Here is a 23,843-nt window from a genome sequence, read left to right on the forward strand (position 1 = left end):
TTTCCCCTTCCCTACTGCCTGGGGTCCTGTCTGCCCAATGACAGTTTTACCTTGGAAATTGTTCCACAATGAGGTTACATGGCTTGCCTAAGGTAACAGAGCAAGTTAGTGGCAAAATCCAAAATAAAATCCTGATTTCAGAGTTCCTTCTTCCCAGTCCCCCCCACATCAAAATCACTTTATTCTAATAGGAAAGTAACATTCACAAACAGCGTATTCCTCTCCATAGAAGTAAATTCCGAACAGTCAACCTGAATCTGACATTTGGTCAAGGTTACTTGAGAATAATAAACAGTTATATGGGTAACACAGAGATCAGGGTTAATTATGTCCTCATCTAGCAGAAACACATTCATAGTCAGTTCTTTGTTTCTTCTCACTATTTAGTAACAGTTGAAGCTAGATTTAATAATTGACCCAATAGTCTTTTGAACTTTCTGCCCTAGTGATTGTTGTTTTGCATTCTAGTTGTTCTGAGACACCTAGACCTCCCCCGGCCTTATAAACTCTAATTCAGTTGTGTGTCCCAAATGATTCTGGCCAAAAGAAGGTATGAGGCATCTCAACCATTCAAGATAATCATGGTATATATGCTAGATAAGGGATTCCCCAATTTTTTCATCAATTAATCAATCAATCAAATTTATTGAGCGCTTACTATGTGCAGAGCACTGTACAAAGCACTTAGGATAGCACAATACAACAGAATTAGCAGACACATTCCCTGTCCACGATGAACTTACAGTCTAGGGGAGGAGGGCAGACATTTATACGAATGCCATATTTCATATTTCAAAAGTGATACACAGTCTTTTCTTTATATTTTCCTGCTATGTCTTCTCCTGAAGTGTGACTGAACAACTGAATTGTCTTTCAGTGTGACAAAATTTGAGTAAACATTGCTTCAATCGTCAAACATTCGTCCAGGTCTCTTCTGATGCTAATGGAAACATGAATGGCCTCTTTTTTTGACTATTGTCAGAGGTTTTCAAAAACAATTTTAAGTAAAGAGTGGCATAGAAAAAAACCTGACCAATTACAAGTCATAAATTTGGTTACATAGAAGTCAGTGAAAACTTCCTCAACTATTTTTGACTTCATTAGTAGCTGATGGGGAGACTTATGGTCAGTCAATCAATCATGCTATTTATTGAACACAAATTGTGTGCAGGGCACTCTAATAAGAGCTGGAAGAATACAGTGGAGTTAGTGGAAATTATTCCTGTCATCAAGGATACAATCTATCCTATTGTAACAGACTTTAAAATAAATTACATATTGGAGGGGTAGCTGAATATTAGGCTATGTCAAGCGCTTAGTACAGTGCTTTGCACACAGGAAGCACTCAATACATACCATTGAATGAACGAATACGTATATAAGTGCTAAGGGGTGTGGTTGAGTACTCAAATGCATAGGTGATGCAAAAGAGAGGGAAAATGTGGTGGAGAGATGAGAGATTTGTCAGAGATGCCTTCCTGGAGGAGATGTGATTTTAGTAGGACTTTGAAGATGGGGAGAGTGGTGGTCTATCAAAATGGGGATTAAGACTGTATCCCCCCAGCGCTTAGAACAGTGCTTTGCACATTGTAAGCGCTTAACAAATACCATCATTTATTTTTATTTATTTATATGAAGAGGGGTCAGTGAGGGAGTTCCAGATGGGAGCTGGGGGAATGTGAGCAAGAAGGTCTTTAAAGGATAATGCTCTTGTTCCATTTCTCCATGCAGCCAAGAAATCATTCAAAGACTATGTTTACGTAGCTGCGGTTATCTGGATAATTCAGACCAAATTTCCTCCCTTCATCTCCCACTTTTGCCTGAAACTCTCAAATAATTGAGGAACTATTAGTATGACTGTCACCACCAGAAATTTTGATGTTTCATCTATGAAACTTCGGAGGACTATCTTGGCAAAGTGGAAGAGATTCCTCAGCCAGGATTGAGCAAGTTTGACACCATTTACTAGAGCTTGGTGATAACACTTTTCTTGAAAGGATCCTGTGTTTTTTTTAAAAATATGGTATTTGTGTACCCAGCAGTGTACTGAGAGCTGGAGTAGATACAAGCTAATCAGGTTGGGCACAGTCCATGTCCCACATGAAACTCACAGTCTTAATCCCTACTTTACAGGCGAGGGAACTGAGGCACAGAAAAATGAAGTGACTTGCCCAAGGTTACACTGCAGACAAGTGGCCGAGTCAGGATTAGAACCCAGGTCTTCTGATTCCCACACCCGTGCTCTCTCCATTAGGCCCTGCTGCTTCCCATTGTTTTCTTCAGTAGGAGGAAATATACCACCCTCACCCCCCAACACAGTGTACCCTGGTTTTTCATAGCCATTGCTTTGGATTATGTCAGGGTCTATGGTTCATCCTTCTTATTTCCTCCTCTCTTCCTCTCCCCTGAATCCCACTGTTATGCTTTCTGCCCCAGAAACCATGATGTGGAGAGATATCTTTGTTGTTCTGCATTTGTAGGTACTGTTCTGGTAAATATTTAATGTTTGGTATTCTACTGTGGTTTTGGCTGCTTTAGGACCAGACAATTGCATTGTTTTCATTGCTTGTTAAATATAAAGTGCAACAGCATGGAGCGTATATAGTAATACTCTTGTTGCTGAAATGTATTATTGCTTTTATACTTTTAGTCAATGCATTGGGCCATCAGAAGCAAGAAAGAGATGATGCTGGAAGCATCTGACTCGGCAAATACAGACAACCTGGTGAATGAGGATTGGGCCCAGTCGAGAGCAAACAAGAAGGAGGGACTTGACACCGAGAGAGTGGAGCAGAGGGAATCCGAATCTTTAGAGAAGCCTCTGGCCTCCTACAACACAGATTCCCCAAGTAAGTCGAGTCGTTAATTCCTCAGATTCCAAATGGCCCAAGAGCTGATGTGGAAGGGGCCTGACTCACCCAATCATCATAGCAATCTCTTTCTGTTCTTTATTTGTTTATTAAATTTTCAGGGACCACTCTGAAGCTAGTGTCTCCAGGGAAACCAAAAAGCAATTTCCTACTCACAATATTTACCTTTTCCTGTGGAGGATTTTGAGGTGTTTTGTAGCAGGGGAATCATTACAGATTATTTATTTATATTAGTGCCTCTCTCCCCCTTTAAGCTGTAAGTTCGTTGTGGGCCAGGTATGTGTCTGCCAACTCTGTTGTATTGTACTTTCCAAAGCGCTTAGTACAGTGCTCCGCACATAGGAAGCGCTCAGTGAATCTTATTGATGTTGATGATATCTGTTTTCCAGAGGACCACAAACTCCTGAATTGCCTCTTAAGGGAGGGCGGGGAGGATGGGAAGATAGGGAGAAGGAAGAGAGGGACATAGGTAACATCAATCAATCGTATTTATTGAGCGCTTACTGTGTGCAGAGCACTGTACTAAGCGCTTGGGAAGTCCGTATTAAGGGTTTTCAGTCTTCAGAGGCATAAACTTCTCCTAGTTTCAGATTGATTGGCTGGTAGAGGGAAGCTACAGACAAGCAGCGTGGCCTGATTAGAAGCAGCTAGGTCATGGCCCTGGGAGTCAGAAGGGCCCGGTTTCTAATCCCAGCTGTACCACTTGTCTGCTGTGCGGCCTTGGGTGAGTCACTTCACTTCTCTGGGCCTCAGTTACCTCATCTGTAAAATGGGAATGAAGACTGTGAACCCCATGTAAGACATGGACTGTGTCCAACCTGATTGACTCATATCTACTCAAGGGTGACTGGCACAGAGTAAGCTCCTAACAGATACCATTAAATTAAAAAGAAAAGTTCCACTGAATGAGGGCTGGAGGGTCTGGACAGCCGAACAGTACCCAACTCCCACGTCTCAAAGGAAAAAAGGTCATTTGTTGGCATTTAAGACAGCCCTGCAGTAGCCCCCCTAACTGAGTTGTTAGGGATACAAGCAGCTGCTCCGTTTAGGTACAGCCCAGAAAACGTGGTTGCCTCTGCTACCATACATACGATGACTCTCCCCACCTTCAAAGCCTTATTAAAAACATGTCTCCTCCAAGAGGCCTTTCTGACTCCCTTCTACATCACCCTTGCACTTAGATTTGCCCCTTTTATTTACCCCTCCCCAAGCCCCGCAGCACTTTTTTACATATCCTTAATCTATTAATTTATATTAATGTCTGTCTCCCTCTCTAGACCAGAAGCTCATTGTGAGCAGGGAGCAGTTCTTCCAGCTCTGTTCTGCTGTACTCTCTCAAGTGCTTAGTATACTGCTGTGCACACAGTAAGCACTCAGTAAATACGATTGAGCCTCAGGGTTGGGTTCATTCATTCATTCATTTATTCAGTCGTATTTATTGAGTGCTTACTGTGTGCAGAGCACTGTACTAAGCGCTCGGGAAGTACAAGTTGGCAACATATAGAGACGGTCCCTACCCGACAGCGGGCTCACAGTCTAGAAGGGGGAGACAGACAACAAAACAAAACATACTAACAAAATAAAATAAATAGAATAAATATGTACAAGTAAAATAAATAAATAGAGTAATAAATATGTACAAACATATATACATATATACAGGTGCTGTGGGGAGGTGAAGGAGGTAGGGCGGGGGGATGGGGAGGGGGAGGAGGGGGAAAGGAAGGAGGGGGCTCAGTCTGGGAAGGCCTCCTGGAGGAGGTGAGCTCTCAGTAGGGCTTTGAAGGGAGGAAGAGAGCTAGCTTGGCAGATGTGCAGAGGGAGGGCATTCCAGGCCATGGGTCGACGGCGGGGCAGGCAAGAATGAGACACAGTGAGGAGGTTAGCGGCAGAGGAGCGGAGGGTGCGGGCTGGGCTGGAGAAGGAAAGAAGGGTGGTGAGGTAGAAGGGGGAGAGGTGATGGACAGCCTTGAAGCCGAGAGTGAGGAGTTTTTGCCTGATGCGTAGGTTGATTGGTAGCCACTGGAGATTTTTGAGGAGGGGAGTAACATGCCCAGAGCGTTACGGCACAAAGACGATCCGGGCAGCGGCATGAAGTATAGATTGAAGTGGGGAGAGACAGGAGGATGGGAGATCAGAGAGGAGGCTGATGTAGTAATCCCGTCGGGATAGGATGAGAGATTGAACCAGCCGGGTAGCGGTTTGGATGGAGAGGAAAGGGAGGCTCTTGGCAATGTTGCGGAGGTGAGACCGGCAGGTTTTGGTGACAGATTGGATGTGAGGGGTGAATGAGAGAGCGGAGTCGAGGATGACACCAAGGTTGTGGGCTTGTGAGATGGGAAGGATGGTAGTGCCGTCAACAGTGATGGGAAAGTCAGGGAGAGGGCAGGGTTTGGGAGGGAAGATAAGGAGTTCAGTCTTGGACATACTGAGTTTTAAATGGTGGGCAGACATCCACATGGAGATGTCCTGAAGGCAGGAGGAGATACGAGCCTGGAGGGAGGGAGAGAGAGCAGGGACAGAGATGTAGATTTGGGTGTCATCAGCGTAGAGATGATAGTTGAAGCCGTGGGAGTGAATGAGTTCACTAAGGGAGTGAGTGTAGATAGAGAACAGAAGGGGACCAAGAACTGACCCTTGAGGAATTCCTACAGTAAGGGGATGGGAGGGGGAGGAGGAACCCGCAAAAGAGACTGAGAATGAACGGCCGGAGAGATGAGGAGAACCAGGAGAGGACAGAGTCTGTGAAGCCAAGGTTGGATAGCGTGTTGAGAAGGGGGTGGTCCACAGTGTCGAAGGATTACTGTACTGGGACCCCCAGCCGACACTGTACTGGTCCAAATTGGGCAGAGGCAAATCCAGTTTGTGTTGTTCTCTCCTCTAGTCTCCACTGCAGTCTCCTTAGAAGAAACAGCAAAGGAAATCATTCATTCAATCAATCAATCAATCAGTCAGTTGTATTTAATGAGCACTTACTCTGTACGAAGGGCCATGTTAAGCACTTGGGAAAAGATAGTGTTAACAGACACAGTGTCCCTGTCCTCAATTTGCTTATAATCTAGCAGGGGAGACAGACACTCAAATTACAGTAGGGAAAGCAACCAATTATAAAGATAAGTATATAAATGTTGTGGGGAAATAATACGATGGCATTTATTAAGCGCTTACTATGTGCAAAGCACTGTACTAAGCGCTGGGGAAACTATCCAAGTGCTTAGGGGATAAGGACTCAAGTGCATAGGTGACACAGAAGGGAGGGAAAAGAGGATGGAGAGTTGTGAGATGACTCAGGGAAGGCTTCCTGGAGGAGATGTGATTTTAGTAGGACTTTGAGATTGGAGAGAGTGGTGGTCGGCCAGATTGGAAGCTGAAGGTAGTTCTAGAAAAGAGAGAGAGGGTGTGAGCAAGAGGCCGACGGCAAGTGCACCACCAGAGGGTTGTGAAGTTGGGTGGAGGCAGTGGCACCTGACAAATGCAGAATTCTCTTTTATAGGACCAGAAGCCTTGGCAGGCAGGTTGGGGAAAATGGCAGTAAATGAAGAGCTCCCTGCTGTTGTGGCCGTAGCTAGCTTCAACAGCATGGCTGTGCACTATCTTGAGAAGGCAAATATCTAGGGCCCGCACACACTAGGAGCTGTCCGAGGGACGCTTGGCCAAGCTGACGCTCTGCTCCTCGGCCGGTCTCCTGCCCTACCTCTACCTGCGCATCTCCTCGGGCCTTAACCAGGCCCGCTGGATGTGGGGGGATCAGATGATGCTCTCAGGATTCCTCGCCTATTTCGTCAGGGATGAGTATGGGACATTCAACCTGGTCCATCTGGATTCCCCCGTGTCTCTCTCTGTCTCTCTGCTGGGGGTGGTGGTTGCCTCTTCTGCGGCCTTGGGGACAGTGGGTGTCGGCGGGGAAGTTGGATGATCTGTCCCGCCATCAACCCCCGGCCCACATCCTCCCCCTGGCCTGGAATGCCCTCCCTCCACACATCCGCCAAGCTAACTAGCTCACCCCCTCCAGGAGGCCTTCCCAGACTGAGCCCCCTTTTTCCTCTCCTCCTCCCCACCCCCCTGCCCTACTCCTTCCCCTCCCCACAGCACCTGTGTATATGTTTGTACAGATTTATTACTCTATTTATTTTACTTGTACATATTTACTATTCTATTTATTTTGTTAATGATGTGCATCTAGCTTTAATTCTATTTGTTCTGACGACCTGACACCCTGTCCACATGTTTTGTTTTGTTGTCTGTCTCCCCCTTCTAGACTGTGAGCCCATTGTTGGCTAGGGACCATCTCTATATGTTGCCAACTTGTACTTCCCAAGCACTTAGTACAGTGCTTTGCACATAGAAAGTGCTCAATAAATATGGCTGAATGAATGAATCCTCCACCTATGCCTATTGCAGTGAGAAAGTAGAGTAGGAGGTACTTTAACCCAGCTTGCTCCCTTTGCTTACCCAATGTCAGGCTACTCGCTGTACCCTTTGATCTCATCTATCTTGCCGCGGACCCCTCATCCATGTCCTGCCTCTGGCCTGGAACTCCCTCCCTCTTCATATCCAACAGGTCATCACTCTCCCCAACATCAAAGCGTTGTTAAATCACATCTCCAAGAGACCTTCTCTGACTAAGCCCTCATTTCCTCTACTTCCTTTCCCTTCTGCATCACCCTTGCACTTGAATTATATAGTATTATCCTATCCTATTATCCTATCCCATCTGGATTACTGCATCAGCCTCCTTGCTGACCCCCCTGCTTCCTGTCTCTCCCCACTCCAATCCGTACTTCACTCTGCTGCCTGGATCATTTTTTTACAAAAATGTTCCGTCTACGTTTCCCCACTCCTCAAGAGCTTCCAGTGGTTGCCCATCCACCTCCACATCAAAAAGAAACTCCTTACAGGTGGATTTAAAGCATTTGATCACCTTGGCCCCTCCTACCTCACCTCGCTACTCTCCTGCTACAACCCAGCCTGTACACTACAGTCTTCTAATGCCAACTACTTACTGTATCTCCATCTCATCTATCTTGCTGCTGACCTCTCCCCCACGTCCTCCATCTGGCCTGCCCCTTTCATATCCAACAGACAATTACTCTCCCCACCTTCAAAGCCTTATTGAAAGCACATCTCCTCCAAGAGAACTTCCTTGACTTAACCCTCATTTCCGTTTCTCCCACTCCCTTCTGCGTTGCCCTGACTTGCTCCCTTTATTCACCCCAACCCCAAGCCCCACTGCATTTATTTACATCCCTAAAAATATTATTTCTTTCTTTCTTCCTTTCTTTCTTCCTTTCTTTCTTCCTTTCTTTCTTCCTTTCTTTCTTCCTTTCTTTCTTTCTTTCTTTCTTTCTTTCTTTCTTTCTTTCTTCCTTCCTTCCTTCCTTCCTTCCTTTCTTCCTTCCTTCCTTCCTTCCTTTCTTCCTTTCTTTCTTCCTTTCTTTCTTCCTTTCTTTCTTTCTTTCTTTCTTTCTTTCTTTCTTTCTTTCTTTCTTTCTTTCTTTCTTTCTTTCTTTCTTTCTTTCTTTCTTTCTTTCTTTCTTTCTTTCTTCCTTCCTTCCTTCCTTCCTTCCTTTCTTCCTTCCTTCCTTCCTTCCTTCCTTTCTTCCTTTCTTTCTTCCTTTCTTTCTTCCTTTCTTTCTTTCTTTCTTTCTTTCTTTCTTTCTTTCTTTCTTTCTTTCTTTCTTTCTTTCTTTCTTTCTTTCTTTCTTTCTTTCTTTCTTTCTTTCTTTCTTTCTTTCTTTCTTTCTTTCTTTCTTTCTTTCTTTCTTCCTTTCTTTCTATTAATGTCTGTTTACTCCTCTAGACTGTAAGCTCGTTGTAGGCAGGGAATGTGTCTGTTATATTGTTATGCGGTAATACTAATAATAATGATGGAATTTGTTAAGCACTTACTATGTGCAAAGCACTGTTCTAAGCGCTGGGGGGATACCGGGTGATCAGGTTGTCCCACGTGGGGCTCACAGTCTTCATCCCCATTTTACAGATGAGGTAACTGAGGCACAGAGAAGTTAACTGACTTGCCCAAAGTCACACAGCTAACAAGCGGCGGAGCCGGGATTAGAACCCATGACCTCTGACTCCCAAGCCCAGGCTCTTAACACTGAGCCACGCTGCTTAGTACAGTGCTCTGTACACAGTAAGCGCTCAGTAAATACGATTGATGGATTGGATTAGTGTCCATTATTCACGCCGCCCTTATGCCCTCAGCACTTATGTACATATGGCGGAGGAACAGCGTGGCCTTGTAGAAAGAGCATGGGCCTGGGAATCAGAGGACCTGGGTTCTAATCCCAGCTCCATCACATACTTCCTCTGTGACCTTGGGCAAATCAATCAATCAATCAATCAATCGTATTTATTGAGCGCTTACTGTGTGCAGAGCACTGTACTAAGCCCTTGGGAAGTACAAGTTGGCAACATATAGAGACAGTCCCTACCCAACAGTGGGCTCACAGTCTAAAAGGGGGAGACAGAGAACAAAACCAAACATACTAACAAAATAAAATAAATAGAATAGATATGTACAAGTAAAATAAATAAATGAATAAATTAATAGAGTAATAAATATGTACAAACATATATCCATATATACAGGTGCTGTGGGGAAGGGAAGGAGATAAGATGGGGGGATGGAGAGGGGGACGAGAGGGAGAGGAAGGAAGGGGCTCAGTTTGGGAAGGCCTCCTGGAGGAGGTGAGCTCTCAGTAGGGCCTTGAAGGGAGGAAGAGAACTTAAGAACTTAAGAACTTAAGTTCTTGTACTTCAGTTATCTGTAAAATGCGTAAGCCCATTTTTGGGTAGGGACCGTCTCTACATGTTGCTGACTTGTACTTCCCAAGCGCTTAGTACAGTGCCCTGCACACGGTAAGTGCTCAATAAATGCGATTGAATGAATGAATGATGCCTGTTCTTCCTACTGCTCAGACTTCAGTGAGCTTACAATTTATTCATTCAGTCGTATTTATTGAGCGCTTACTGTGTGCAGAGCACTGTACTAAGCACTTACAATCTAACTGGTGAGACAGACACAAGTAGTAGACTTTTACACAAGTAATAGAAGTAATAGAATATTTAAAATATGTATTTAAGTGATATGTGGGGTTGTGATTATAATAGTCCCCTCTCAGGGTCACAACTGGAGACTTCCAAGTACTTTACCAGTGTCTACTACAGGAGGGAGAGTCCGGCAGAGGCCTATCCATTCCATTCCTAGCTTGGGCAGGGGCTAGTGAGTGGAAGGCAATCTACTATCAATCAATAAATCGTATTTATTGAGTGCTTACTGTGTGCAGAGCACTGTACTACAAGTCAAAACTCACCTGTGCTGGACAGCAGCAGCATGGGAGAGAATCAAGGGCAAAGATTCAAGTTTACTGAGTAGAAGGAGGCAACGGTAAACCGCATCCATATTTTTACCAAGAAAACTCTATGGATACACTACCAGAGCGATTGCAGATGGAGGTGGGAGAGATGTGACCGTGGCATCTCTGCGGGTCGAAGACGACTCAACGGCATAAGACAAGAGTATAATATCAATCAATCGTATTTATTGAGCGCTTACTATGTGCAGAGCACTGTACTAAGCGCTTGGGAAGTACAAATTGGCAACACATAGAGACAGTCCCTACCCAACAGTGGGCTCACAGTCTAAAAGGGGGAGACAGAGAACAGAACCAAACATACCAACAAAATAAAATAAATAGGATAGAAATGTACAAGTAAAATAAATAAATAAATAAATAAATAAACAGAGTAATAAATATGTACAACCATATATACATATATACAGGTGCTGTGGGGAAGGGAAGGAGGTAAGACGGGGGGATGGAGAGGGGGACGAGGGGGAGAGGAAGGAAGGGGCTCAGTCTGGGAAGGCCTCCTGGAGGAGGTGAGCTCTCAGCAGGGCCTTGAAGGGAATAATAGTAATAATAATAGTACTTATTATATGGTGGATTGATTAGGCGGTGTGAAAGTGCAACCACGGCAGTTGGAGGATTTAAAGGGAGGAGAAGAGAAATTAATTGGGGCAGGCTTCCTGGAGGTGATGGATGAGTAGCGCTGTGGTCAGTTGGCTGTGAGAGAGGAGGGCACTGTAAGTAGGGGAGGGTATGAGCAAGAGGTTGGCGGTGGGGAGAGATGAGAATAAAGCCCAGTGAAAAGTTATCTGGAGGAAGATTGAGAGGTCAGCCTTTCTCTGCCTAAAGCCATTAACTCCTGCTGCAGTCTCTGTAGCCCTCTCTGCCCTCAGCCTTCCACCTCCTGCAAGAGAAAGAATAGCGTTTCATGGGATGAGGTCAGGAAGCAGAGAAAGCAGATAGGAAGGCTACACTAGCTGCAGGCTGACAGCGGTGGGGACGAGGAAAGTGAATTGGGAGTGGATGGGAACAGTTCTTTCCAGCAAAGGACAGCGATGCTGGCAAATAACCTTGATGTTTTGTGGGTGACTAAGGGGAAGCGGGAAGAAAATGGGGGACTGCTGGTGGGCAACTCTGCTTCTCTCCTTGGAGCTGTGGGGGCAGGGGAGAGATGAGGCTTTGCTGATCTAGAAATCCTTCACCGTGCCCAAATTAGCAAGCCTCTCAGTTCTCCTGGGTGTTGATCAATCAGTCCTATTTATTGAGCGCTTACTGTGTACTTTAATAATTGTACTGTGTACTTTAATTGTACTGTGTACTGTACTGTGTACTGTAATTTGTACTTCCCAAGCGCTTAGTACAGTGCTCTGCACATAGTAAGCGCTCAATAAATACGATTGATGATGATGATGATGATGTGTGCACAGCACTGCACTAAGTGCTTGGGAGAGTAGAATCTGAGTTGATAGATACATTCCCTGCCCACAATGAGCGTACAGTATAGAAGCTTACAGTGTAACAGACTTATAGTAATAATAATAATGACATTTATTAAGCACTTATTATGTGCAAATCACTGTTCTAAGCACTGGGGAGGTTACAAGGTGATCAGGTTGTCCCACGGGGGCTCACAGTCTTAATCCCCATTTTATAGATGAGGTAACTGAGGCACAGAGAAGTGACTTACCCAAAGTCACACAGCAGACAATTGGCGGAGCCGGGATTTGAACCTATGACTCTGACTCCAAAGCCCGCGCTCTTTCCACTGAGCCGCGCTGCTTCCCAACTTGGACTTGGATAGGAACCCCTTCTCCAACCTGAACCTGATCGTTTAGTGGACCCCAGATTTAGGACTTTGGACATTCCTACTAGCACATCCTCAGGGACAATTACTTCCTTTTGTTGGCCTTCAAAGCCATGTTTGTTGACTGTCCAGGATATGGCGTAACAATGTCAGAACTGGGCCCTTTGAACCGAGTTTGTATAGGTTGTGTAGAAATGTGTACAAATGTTTAGACTTCTTGTTCCAGGGTACTCTTTTGTAAAGAGAGACTGAAAACATCTACTGCGTGAGTATATGTAGATGTGTGTCCTTTGTAATTAGTCTGGGGACTTCAGGACTGTTCGTCCTTTCTGTTCTTTGGAGAAGTAAAAATATTGGGGTGATTGCATCAGTCTTGTTAACTAGAAATGGTTACAGTGTAACAAACTGATCACATGGATGGAGAGATGGAATCTTGGAGAGCCAGGCTGTTTAAACACCCTTAGTTTTGGTAAGCAGATAGGAGGATAAAGAGGAATTATGAAATCCTGTGAGAGGTTAGGCTTAGTAATATAGTTTCAAATGCTTTTTAGAAGACTAATATAGTTTAAACAAAACAGCAACAGTTTGAAGTTTTGTTTTATAATAATAATAACTGTGGTATTTGTTAAGCACTTTACTATGTGCCACACACTCTACTAAGCACTGGAGTGGGTACAAGCAAATCGGGTTGGACACAGTTCCTGTCCCATCTTGGGCTCACGGTCTCAATCCCCATTTTACAAATGAGGGATTGAGGTCCAGAGAAGTGAAGTGACTTGCCCACGGTCACCCAGCAGACAAGTGGAGGAGCCAGGATTAGAACCCATGACCTTTTTTTTTATCTGCTACACCATTCTGCTTTTTTTTCTTACACTCACACATAATTTTTGATAAGGGCCAGAGGTGTTTCTTGTCTATCGCTTTCCAGCTTCTTCTGCTTTAACCCTTTCCAAGCACCAGATGAGTTTGATGTGTATCCATAGCTTTACGTTGGGGACGAGGGGAACCTTCCCTTCACCAGGTGTAACTCTGAAGGTGCCCTTCACCCAACCATCCTTGGGTTTGCGTGGTGCTGAGCGGGGCAAAGCCAGGTTTTGAGGGTGGCATATCAGTGGCGGGGATTTAGCAATTCTGCCAGGCTCAGTGGCCATCAAAATGCTCTCCAATAGCAGTTTCATTCCAGAAGGGAAAAAAAAAAACCCACAAGCTGATTAAATCTTATTTGTAGGGTAATTAAATAGCACACCAAATCCCCAGTTTACTCTACATTTTCTCCCTATGCTCCTCTTTGTCCACTCCCTGCCTTCGCTGCCTCTCATTCTCTGTTGGTCAACAGAACTGACCCGATGAGGAATGCCAGAAAATTGGGAATGAGAATATGGACCCCTGAGTTCAGGGTTCCTGAAGAGCTAGTAAGGAGCAGTTTGGCATGCTCTTCATGTTTCTTTTCCATAACTGGAGGAAGATTCATTCATTAACTCAGTCATACTAATTGAGTGCTTACTGTGTGCAGAGCCCTGTAATAATAATAATAATAATAATAACAATAATAATGGCATTTAAGCGCTTACTATGTGCGAAGCACTGTTCTAAGCACTGGGGTGATACAAGGTGATCAGATAGTCCCCTGTGGGGCTCACAGTCTTAATCCCCATATTACAGATGGGTAACTGAGGCCCACAGAAGTTAAGTGACTTGCCCAAAGTCACACAGGTGACTAGTGGTGGAGCTGGGATTAGAACCCATGACCTCTGACTCCCAAGCTTGGGCTATTTCCACTGAGCTACACTGCTTCTCTAAGTTTGGTAACTAAGCACTTGGGAGAGTACAATATAACGATAAAGATTCATGGAGAAGCAGCGTGGCTCAGTGGAAAGAGCACGGGCTTTGGGGTCAGAGGTCACGGGTTCAAATCCCGGCTCCCCCAACTGTCAGCTGGGTGACTTTGGGCAAGTCACTTAACTTCTCTCTGCCTCAGTTACCTCATCTGTAAAATGGGGATTAAAACTGTGAGCCCCCTGTGGGACAACCTGATCACCTTGTAACCTCCCCAGCGCTTAGAAGAGTGCATTGCACATAATAAGCGCTTAACAAATACCATTATTAGTAGTATTATCTTGGGGGAGTGAATTTCTTCTGGCCAAATTGAGTGAAGTGAATTTAGCAGCACTAGCTGGCATTCTTTCCCTCTCAGGGTCGCACCTGGAGAGTTTGCAGTACTCTACCAGTCTCGGCTATCAATCAATCAATCAATCATATTTATTGAGCGCTTACTGTGTGCAGAGCACTGTACTAAGCGCTTGGGAAGTACAAGTTGGACTGTGGGAGGGAAAGACAAGCAGAGGCCTACCCATTCCATTCCTAGCTTGGGCAGTGGCTAGTGAGTGGAAGGCAATCTGCTACGAGGCAAAACTCACCCGTGCTGGGCAGCAGCAGCATGGGAGAGAGTCGAAGGTGGAGACTCAAATTTACTGCGCGGAAGGCGGCAGTGGTAAACCACTTCCATATTTTTACCAAGAAAACTCTATGGATACATTACCAGAACGATTGCAGATGGAGAGCGGGGCGTTCTGGAAGAGATGTGTCCACGGTGCCACTATTGGTTGGAAATGACTCGATGGTATAAGACGAGACAAGCTGTCATTCTTGCCTGAAGCTGGGATGTTTTTGACTTTTCTAATGAATGATAATAATGATGGTATTTGTCAAGTGCTTACTGTGTGCCAAGCACTGTTCTAAGCACTGGGGGGGGGATACAGGGTAATCAGGTTGTCCCACATGAGGCTCAAAGTCTTAATCCCCATTTTACAGATGAGGTAGCTGAGGCACAGAGAAGTGAAGTGACTTGCCCAAAGTCACGCAGCTGACAAGTGACGGAGCTGGGATTAGAACCTCTGACCTCTGACCCCCAAGCCCGTGCTCTTTCCACTGTGCCATGCTGCTTCTCTATGAAGCTAAAAATTGTGCTCTTTTGTGTCCTATCTTTGATTTCAACACTTTTTTCCTCTTTTGCCAAGGCTTTCCGGATATGAACGGCTGGCACCTGCGTTTCCGCTGGTCTGGTGACACCCCTTCGGAACTTCTGAGGAAATTCAGAAACTACGAGCTGTGAACCCTACCTCCAGCAGAGCACAGAGAATCAGAGAGGGAGAGCACCGGCAGATTCCTCCTCTCTTGTGCTCGCCTGCTGCAGTCCTTGGCCTGTGTCCTTAAAACATGGTGTTTGTATTTGTGCTTAGCTGGAGCTGAGCATTAGTAGATGTGTTTCTCAATTCCCCACTGCCGTCACCACAGTGTGTGTACTGTGTACCTAATGAGAACATTTTGCAAGAGTAGGAGTTCGCTGCATTAGGTACTGCTGTGAGTTCAATTTGCCGCATTCAGCCAGGTTAAAGGAGCATCTTTTGTTCATTTTTCCCGACGTTTTAATTTTAGATCTGTATTTTAAAATCCAGCTAATCTATTCACCGTATTTGTGTCAGCGAGTATATAACGTTAGCAATGAATGTATTGTCGGTCCTGACGAAAAATGTGCTGAAATTTCTGTATCCAAGAACCTGTGAATGAAATAAATACTTTTCAAAAGTTGGAAATGAGTTTTCAGTGCAATTGTAGCACGAATCCATTAAATTAAATTAATTGTTAAATTTTAACCTTGTACCCTTGAAAAGATTGAAGAGAAATGCTTACTTTTTCTGACTTGCTTTTTTCCAAACTGAAGTGTTGTGACGTAACAACCCTGAAGATAGAGCTGTGAAAGATTTTTCTTTTGACTGGCTTTCCTAAGGGTCACGGTAAACCAAGGGTGGGTGATATTTTAGCCTGGAAGGTCACTTGTGAAATTTTTGAACACTTGTGAGCTAAACATAATAATAATAATTGTGGTATATGTTAAGTGCTTACTGTGTGCCAGGCACTGTACTAAGCACTGGGGTGGATCCAAGATAATCAGGTTCATTCATTCATTCATTCAATCGTATTTATTGAGTGCTTACTGTGTGCAGAGCACTGTACTAAGTGCTTGGGAAGTACAAGTCAGCAACATTTAGAGATGTCCCTACCCAACAACTGGCTCACAGTCTAGAAGGGGGAGACAGACAACGAAACAAAACGTATAGACAGGGGTCAAAATAGTCAGAACAAATAGAATTAAAGCTATATGCACATCATCAACAAAATAAATAGAAAAGTAAATATGTACAAGTAAAATAAAGTAAATCTGTACAAATATATATATATATATATACAGGTGCTGTGGGGAGGGGAAGGAGGTAGGGTGGGGGGATGGGGAGGAGGAGAGGAAAAAAGGGGGCTCAGTCTGGGAAGGCCTCCTGGAGGAGGTGAGCTCTCAGTAGGGCTTTGAAGGGAGGAAGAGAGCTAGCTTGGCAGATGTGAGGAGGGAGGGCATTCCAGGCCAGGGGGAGGATGTGGGCCGGGGGTCGACGGCGGGACAGGCGAGAACGAGGCCCAGTGAGGAGATAAGCGGCAGAGGAGCGGAGGGTGCGGGCTGGGCTGGAGAAGGAGAGAAGGGAGGTGAGGTAGGAGGGGGCGAGGTGATGGACAGCCTCGAAACCGAGAGTGAGGAGTTTTTCCTTGATTCATAGGTTGACAGGCAACCACTGGAGATTTTTGAGGAGGGGAGTGACACGCCCAGAGCATTTCTGTACAAAGATAATCTGGGCAGCAGTCCCTGCCCCATGTGGGGCTCAAAGTCTCAATCCTCATTTTCCAGATGAGGTAACTGAGGCCCAGAGAAGTGAAGTGACATCCCCAAGGTCACACAGCAGACAAGCAGTGGAATCAAGATTCCACTGAATCTTGAATCTTGAGCTCCTTCCTTCCTCTCCCCTTTGTCCCCCTCTCTATCCCCCCCATTTTACCTGCTTCCCTTCCCCACAGCACCGGCATATATGTTTGTACACATTTGTTACTCTATTTATTCATTTATTTATTTTACTTGTACATATCTATTCTATTTATTTTACTTTGTTAGTATGTTTGGTTTTGTTCTCTGTCTCCCCCTTCTAGACTGTGAGCCCACTGTTGGGTAGGGACTGTCTCTATATGTTGCCAACTTGGACTTCCCAAGCGCTTCGTACAGTGCTCTGCACACGGTAAGCGCTCAATAAATACGATTGATGATGATGACGATCAAGATTAGGATCCATGACCTTCTGACTCCCAGGACCACGATCTATCCACTACACTACGCTGAACATTTCTCCCAGCTGTCATGGCAAGAGCTGGGTGAGGGTACAGGAGGGGAAGGAATTTAAGAGATGAAAGGTTGGAGCATGCCTGTATCGGGGTAACTTATTTGAGTGAGTGTCCCAAAGAGAATGACAGATGAGCCTTGGTACCCACTGGTACCTATTTGGGACAAGTACCCTTGCAGAATTAATTACAGTGCTCGTGGCTTGCTCAGGGCCACTCCACACTCCTCTCCCGAGACCTAGAAATAAAGTGACTCAAGTGATCCGAGGTAAAAGGGAGATATTACTGAGGTAGGAAAAGATGGAAGACCTTTTATTTAGTATTACAATAAATAGATGGAATTCTTTTGGGCTCCATACAGGGCTAGGGTTCATTCATTCAATCGTATTTATTGAGCGCTTACTGTGTGCAGAGCACTGTACTAAGCACTTGGGAAGTACAAATTGGCAATCATCATCATCATCAATCGTATCGATTGAGTGCTTACTGTGTGCAGAGCACTGTACTAAGCGCTTGGGAAGTACAAGTTGGCAACATATAGAAACGGCCCCTACCCAACAGTGGGCTCACAGTCTTAAAGGGGGAGACAGAGAACAAAACCAAACATACTAACAAAATAAAATAAATAGAATGGATATGTACAAGTAAAATAAATAAATAGAGTAATAAATATGTACAAACATATATACATATATATGTATATATATATGTAAACATGTATACATATATACAGGCAATATATAGAGATGGTCCTTACCCAACAACAGGCTCACAATCTAGAAGGGGGAGACAAACAATAAAACAAAACACATAGATAGGTGTCAATACCATCAGACTAAATAGAATTATAGCTGAATACACATCATCAATAAAATAAATATAGTAAATATGTACAAATAAAATAGAGTAATAAATATGTACAAATATATACAAGTGCTGTGGAGAGGGGAAGGAGTTAGGGCTGGGGGAGCGATGAGGAGGAGGAAGAGAGGAAAAAGAGGAGGCTGAGTCTGGGAAGGCCTCCTGGAGGAGGTGAGCTCTCAGTAGGGCTTTATCCCCTGAAGCAGTTCTAGTCTTTCTTAATATAAGGGCTGTAGTAAAGCCAATTCACAATCCCTGGTTCTGAAACTCAGGTCTTCACGGGAAGATGCCGGGTGAAATTCAGAAAGCTCTTGTAACCCGATGATCAAGTCAAAGTTTGGTTAAATGTATTTCATCTGAGGAAGAAAAGAAAAAAGTTTTAAAAAATTGCAAACACCACGGAGAAGGAATAGAATTGCTTTCTGTGGTTCTTTTTTTATTTCCTCCCCCATCCAAATCTGATAATAATTCAAGCCCAATAAGAGCAGAGAGTGCTGATGACTAATTCAGTTACCGAGAGTCTTTAATTTCCTGGAGGCAAACACCGTTACTCTCCACCTGCGTATTGTCGATGAGGAGAAGCCAAGAAACGATCGAGCTGATGCAATTACAAAGAAAATGATAAAGTGCCTCCCACCAGAAGGTTCTAATCTCCACCATTTCAGGCATCTGCGATACACATCGGTGTGGCTTTGGGTTTCATGTTATTACTGTTTCTCAGCTCCTGTGCCATCTTGCTATCATTGTTCAGAGTATTTTGCTCTTTCCATGTCCCTTCCTGTTTATCCGAGTCTCAGTGCTTTTAGGTTTGACTCTTTGTCTTGGGAAGAGGGAATGTTTTAACAGTGGATTGAGGATGTGATTAGTTTAACTACAGCTAACCGGTCATGAGCTCTGAGTTCAATTTTCCCTTCAATCACTGATCCAAAGGATACTGGTGGCCATGAACAAGGATGGCAATTGCAAACAAAACAAAAACAGCCTTGACGCTTAATTAAACCATGATATGTCCACCCCTAGAATACTGGGGACACTGCAGAATACTAGATTCATTCATTCGATCGTATTTATTGAGCGCTTACTGTGTGCAGAGCACTGTACTGAGCACTTGGGAAGAACAAGTTGGCAGCATAGATAGATAAAAACAATAGAGTCCAAACCAAGAAAGTGAATGGCAGGATTACTAAATTGGTGTGCAAAGAGCCAATCCCATAATTTAAACAGAAGTGTAGGCTGAAGGAGAGGAGGGAAGAAAAAGATCATCATCATCATCAATCGTATTTATTGAGCGCTTACTGTGTGCAGAGCACTGTACTAAGCGCTTGGGAAGTACAAGTTGGCAACATATAGAGACAGTCCCTACCCAGCAGTGGGCTCACAGTCTAAAAGGGATGGGGAAAGATGGGGAAAGGAGAGGGAGGGGAGCATGTCGCTTAATTTTCTGTTCTGAAGTATTGAGCACAGTGCACCATAACAAGTGGGTGCTCAATTAACACTATTACTAATATGAGAGAGAGAGAGAGAGACAGAACAAACTTATTCCTGGTTCACGTGAGAAGATGGTGGGTAGGTGCCAGGGACCCAAAGTGAGCCCGTTGTTGGGTAGGGACCGTCTCTATATGTCGCCAACATGTACTTCCCAAGTGCTTAGTACAGTGCTCTGCACAGAGTAAGCGCTCAATAAATATGATTGAATGAATGAATGCTGTTGTGTCTCACTCCCCTCTTCTTCCTCCTCCTGCACCACCACTTCTGCTGCCACTCTGGACCCAGCTTGGATTGGGGGGTAAATAGAGAAGCCGTGCGGCTCAATGGAAAGAGCCCGGGTTTGGGAGCCGGAGGTCATGGGTTCAAATCCCATCTCTGCCACTTGTCAGCTGTGTGACTTTGGGCAAGTCACAACTTCTCTGTGCCTCAGTCACCTCATCTGCAAAACGGGGATTAAGACTGTGAGCCCCACGTGGGACAAACTGATCACCTTGTATCTCCCTCCAGTACTCAGAACAGTGCTTTGTACATAGTAAGCGCTTAACAGGATGAGGGGAAGGACGATGGGGCGGTGGGGTATGGGGGGCTGCGGGGGCGGTTCTCTTTTTATAGTATTTATTAAGCACTTACTAGGAGTCCTAATCACCGGGGTAAATACAGATCAGTCAGGCCGGACACAGTCCCTGTCCCATAGGAGGCTCCCAGTTGAAGTAGCAGCGTGGCTCGGTGGGAAAGAGCCCGGGCTTTGGAGTCGGAGGTCATGGGTTCAAATCCCGGCTCCGCCACTTGTCAGCTGTGTGACTTTGGGCAAGTCACTTCACTTCTCTGTGCCTCAGTTCCCTCATCTGTGAAGACTGTGAGCCCCACGTGGGACAACCTCATCACCTTGTATCCCAACAGTGCTTTGCACATAGTAAGCGCTTAATAAATGCCATTATTATTATTATTAAGCCCTTAAGCACTTAGTACAGTGCTCTGCACACAGTAAGCACTCAATGAATACGATTGATTGATTGATTAACAAATGCCATCATTATTATTATTCAATCTTTTCCTTTAGCACATGTGGGGAGCATGGCACTCGGTGAGGGAGCTGTTTTTGGCTCCTGCCACCTCGCTTCCCGGCCCAGCGTGCAGCAGCTAACTGCCTCAATGTCCAGTCCCCTTCCCTGCCCGGCACTGCTGCTGCCCACACTGGCGTGGGGCGGGGAAGGGGACGGTCCAACAGCTCATCCTCCCTTCCAAAAGTTGGGGCCAGGGGGATCCCCACCAAACTCTGGGCGGGGCTGCATTCTCTTGGCAGACACTAAGTAATCATCATCATCATCAATCGTATTTATTTTATGTGCAGAGCACTGTACTAAGCGCTTGGGAAGTACAAATTGGCAACGTATAGAGACAGTCCCTACCCAACAGTGGGCTCACAGTCTAAAAGGGGGAAAGTAATGGAGAGAAGCAGCGTGGCTCACTGGCAAGAGCCCGGGCTTTGGAGTCAGAGGTCGTGGGTTCAAATCCCGCCTCTGCTAACTGTCAGCTGTGTGACTCTGGGGAAGTCGCGTCACTTCTCTGGGCCTCAGTTCCCTCATCTGGAAAATGGGGACTAAGACTGTGAGCCGTGGGACATCATCATCATCATCATCAATCGTATTTATTGAGTGCTCACTATGTGCAGAGCACTGGACTAAGCGCTTGGGAAGTACAAATTGGCAACGTATAGAGACAGTCCCTACCCAACAGTGGGCTCACAGTCTAAAAGGGGGAAAGTAATGGAGAGAAGCAGCGTGGCTCACTGGAAAGACCCGGGCTTTGGAGTCAGAGGTCATGGGTTCAAATCCCGACTCTGCCAACTGTCAGCTGTGTGACTCTGGGCAAGTCACGTCACTTCTCTGGGCCTCAGTTCCCTCATCTGGAAAATGGGGACTAAGACTGTGAGCCCGCCGTGGGACATCATCATCATCATCAATCGTATTTATTGAGCGCTTACTATGTGCAGAGTACTGGACTAAGCGCTTGGGAAGTACAAATTGGCAACATATAGAGACAGTCCCTACCCAACAGTGGGCTCACAGTCTAAAAGGGGGACAACCTTGTAACCTCCCCAGCGCTTAGAACAGTGCTTTGCACATGGTAAGCGCTTAATAAATGCTATTATTATTATTATTATTATTATTATTATTATTATAATGGGGCTGCCATCTCGAAGTCTAGAAGGGGGAGACAACCTGATGACCTTGTATCTTCCCCAGCGCTTAGAACAGGGCTTGACACATAGTAGACGCTTAACAAATACCATTATTATTATTTATTATTATTATTTATTATTATTATTATTATTATTATTAATGAATGAACAAACGAACGAATGACTGACTGACTGACTGAGTGAGTGAGTGGCCGAGGACCCGGATGGCCATGGCCGGCTGAGGGGTGCATTTCTCCGAAGGGCCGCACGATGGCAGCAGCGTCTGGCTAAATCGTGGGCCTGAGGGGGCGGGGAGGCGCGCGGCTGACGGAGCCCAGGAGGGCCGGGCCCCTCTGCTAATAATAATAATAATAATAATAATAATAATAATAATAATAATAATAGCATTTATTAAGCGCTTACTCTATGCAAAGCACTGTTCTAATAAGCGCTGGGGAGCTTCCAAGGTGACCATATCTATTCTATTCATATCTATTCATATCTATTCTATTTATTTTATTTTGGTAGTATGTTTGGTTTTGTTCTCTGTCTCTGCTAATAATAATAATAATGATAATAATAATGATAATAATAATAATAATAGCATTTATTAAGCGCTTACTCTATGCAAAGCACTGTTCTAATAAGCGCTGAGGAGGTTACAAGGTGACCATATCTATTCTATTCATGTCTATTCATATCTATTCATATCTATTCTGTTTTATTTTGGTAGTATGTTTGGTTTTGTTCTCTGTCTCTGCTAATAATAATAATGATAATGATAATAATAGCATTTATTAAGCGCTTACTCTATGCAAAGCACTGTTCTAATAAGCAATGGGGAGGTTACAAGGTGACCATATCTATTCTATTCTATTCATATCTATTCATATCTATTCTATTTATTTTATTTTGGTAGTATGTTTGGTTTTGTTCTCTGTCTCTGCTAATAATAATAATAATAACAATAATAATAATAATAGCATTTATTAAGCGCTTACTCTATGTAAAGCACTGTTCTAAGCGCTGGGGAGGTTACAAGGTGACCGTATCTATTCTATTCTATTCATATCTATTCATATCTATTCTATTTATTTTATTTTGGTAGTATGTTTGGTTTTGTTCTCTGTCTCTGCTAATAATAATAATAATAATAATAGCATTTACTAAGCGCTTACTCTATGCAAAGCACTGTTCTAAGCGCTGGGGAGGTTACGAGGTGACCATATCTATTCTGTTCTATTCATATCTATTCATATCTATTCTATTTATTTTATTTTTATTATAGCATTTTTATTATAGCATTATAGCATTATTTTATTATTATTATTATAGCATTTATTAAGCGCTTACTCTATGCAAAGCACTGTTCTAATAAGCGCTGGGGAGGTTACAAGATGACCATATCTATTCTATTCTATTCATATCTATTCATATCTATTCTATTTATTTTATTTTGGTAGTATGTTTGGTTTTGTTCTCTGTCTCTGCTAATAATAATAATAATAATAATAATGATAATAATGATAATAGCATTTATTAAGCGCTTACTCTATGCAAAGCACTGTTCTAATAAGCGCTGGGGAGGTTACAAGGTGACCATATCTATTCTATTCATATCTATTCATATCTATTCTATTTATTTTATTTTGGTAGTATGTTTGGTTTTGTTCTCTGTCTCTGCTAATAATAATAATAATAATAGCATTTATTAAGCACTTACTTTATGCAAAGCACTGTTCTAAGCGCTGGGGAGGTTACAAGGCGACCATATCTAGTCTATTCTATTCATATCTATTCATATCTATTCTATTCATTTTATTTTGGTAGTATGTTTGGTTTTGTTCTCTGTCTCTGCTAATAATAATAATAATAATAATAATAATAATAATAATAGCGTTTATTAAGCGCTTACTCTATGCATAGCACTGTTCTAATAAGCGCTGGGGAGGTTACAAGGTGACCATATCTATTCTATTCTATTCATATCTATTCTATTTATTTTATTTTGGTAGTATGTTTGGTTTTGTTCTCTGTCTCTGCTAATAATAATAATAATAGCATTTATTAAG

The 23,843-nt window shown here is 43.9% G+C and overlaps 1 protein-coding gene across 1 annotated transcript in view; it reads left to right on the forward strand.

The window, feature by feature from the left end:
- Positions 1 to 15,614, forward strand: part of DNAJC12 (DnaJ heat shock protein family (Hsp40) member C12) — a 39,948-nt gene extending 24,334 nt beyond the window's left edge. The window contains exons 4-5 of the mRNA XM_038744049.1: positions 2,651 to 2,849; positions 15,044 to 15,614. Coding sequence (XP_038599977.1) covers positions 2,651 to 2,849; positions 15,044 to 15,138 — 294 coding nt within the window. The 3' untranslated portion in view covers positions 15,139 to 15,614. The remainder of the gene's footprint in view (positions 1 to 2,650; positions 2,850 to 15,043) is intronic.
- Positions 15,615 to 23,843: the final 8,229 nt, after the last annotated feature.

The sequence above is a fragment of the Tachyglossus aculeatus genome, chromosome 3 (assembly GCF_015852505.1).
Source record: "Tachyglossus aculeatus isolate mTacAcu1 chromosome 3, mTacAcu1.pri, whole genome shotgun sequence".
In the NCBI taxonomy this organism is placed as follows: domain Eukaryota; kingdom Metazoa; phylum Chordata; class Mammalia; order Monotremata; family Tachyglossidae; genus Tachyglossus; species Tachyglossus aculeatus.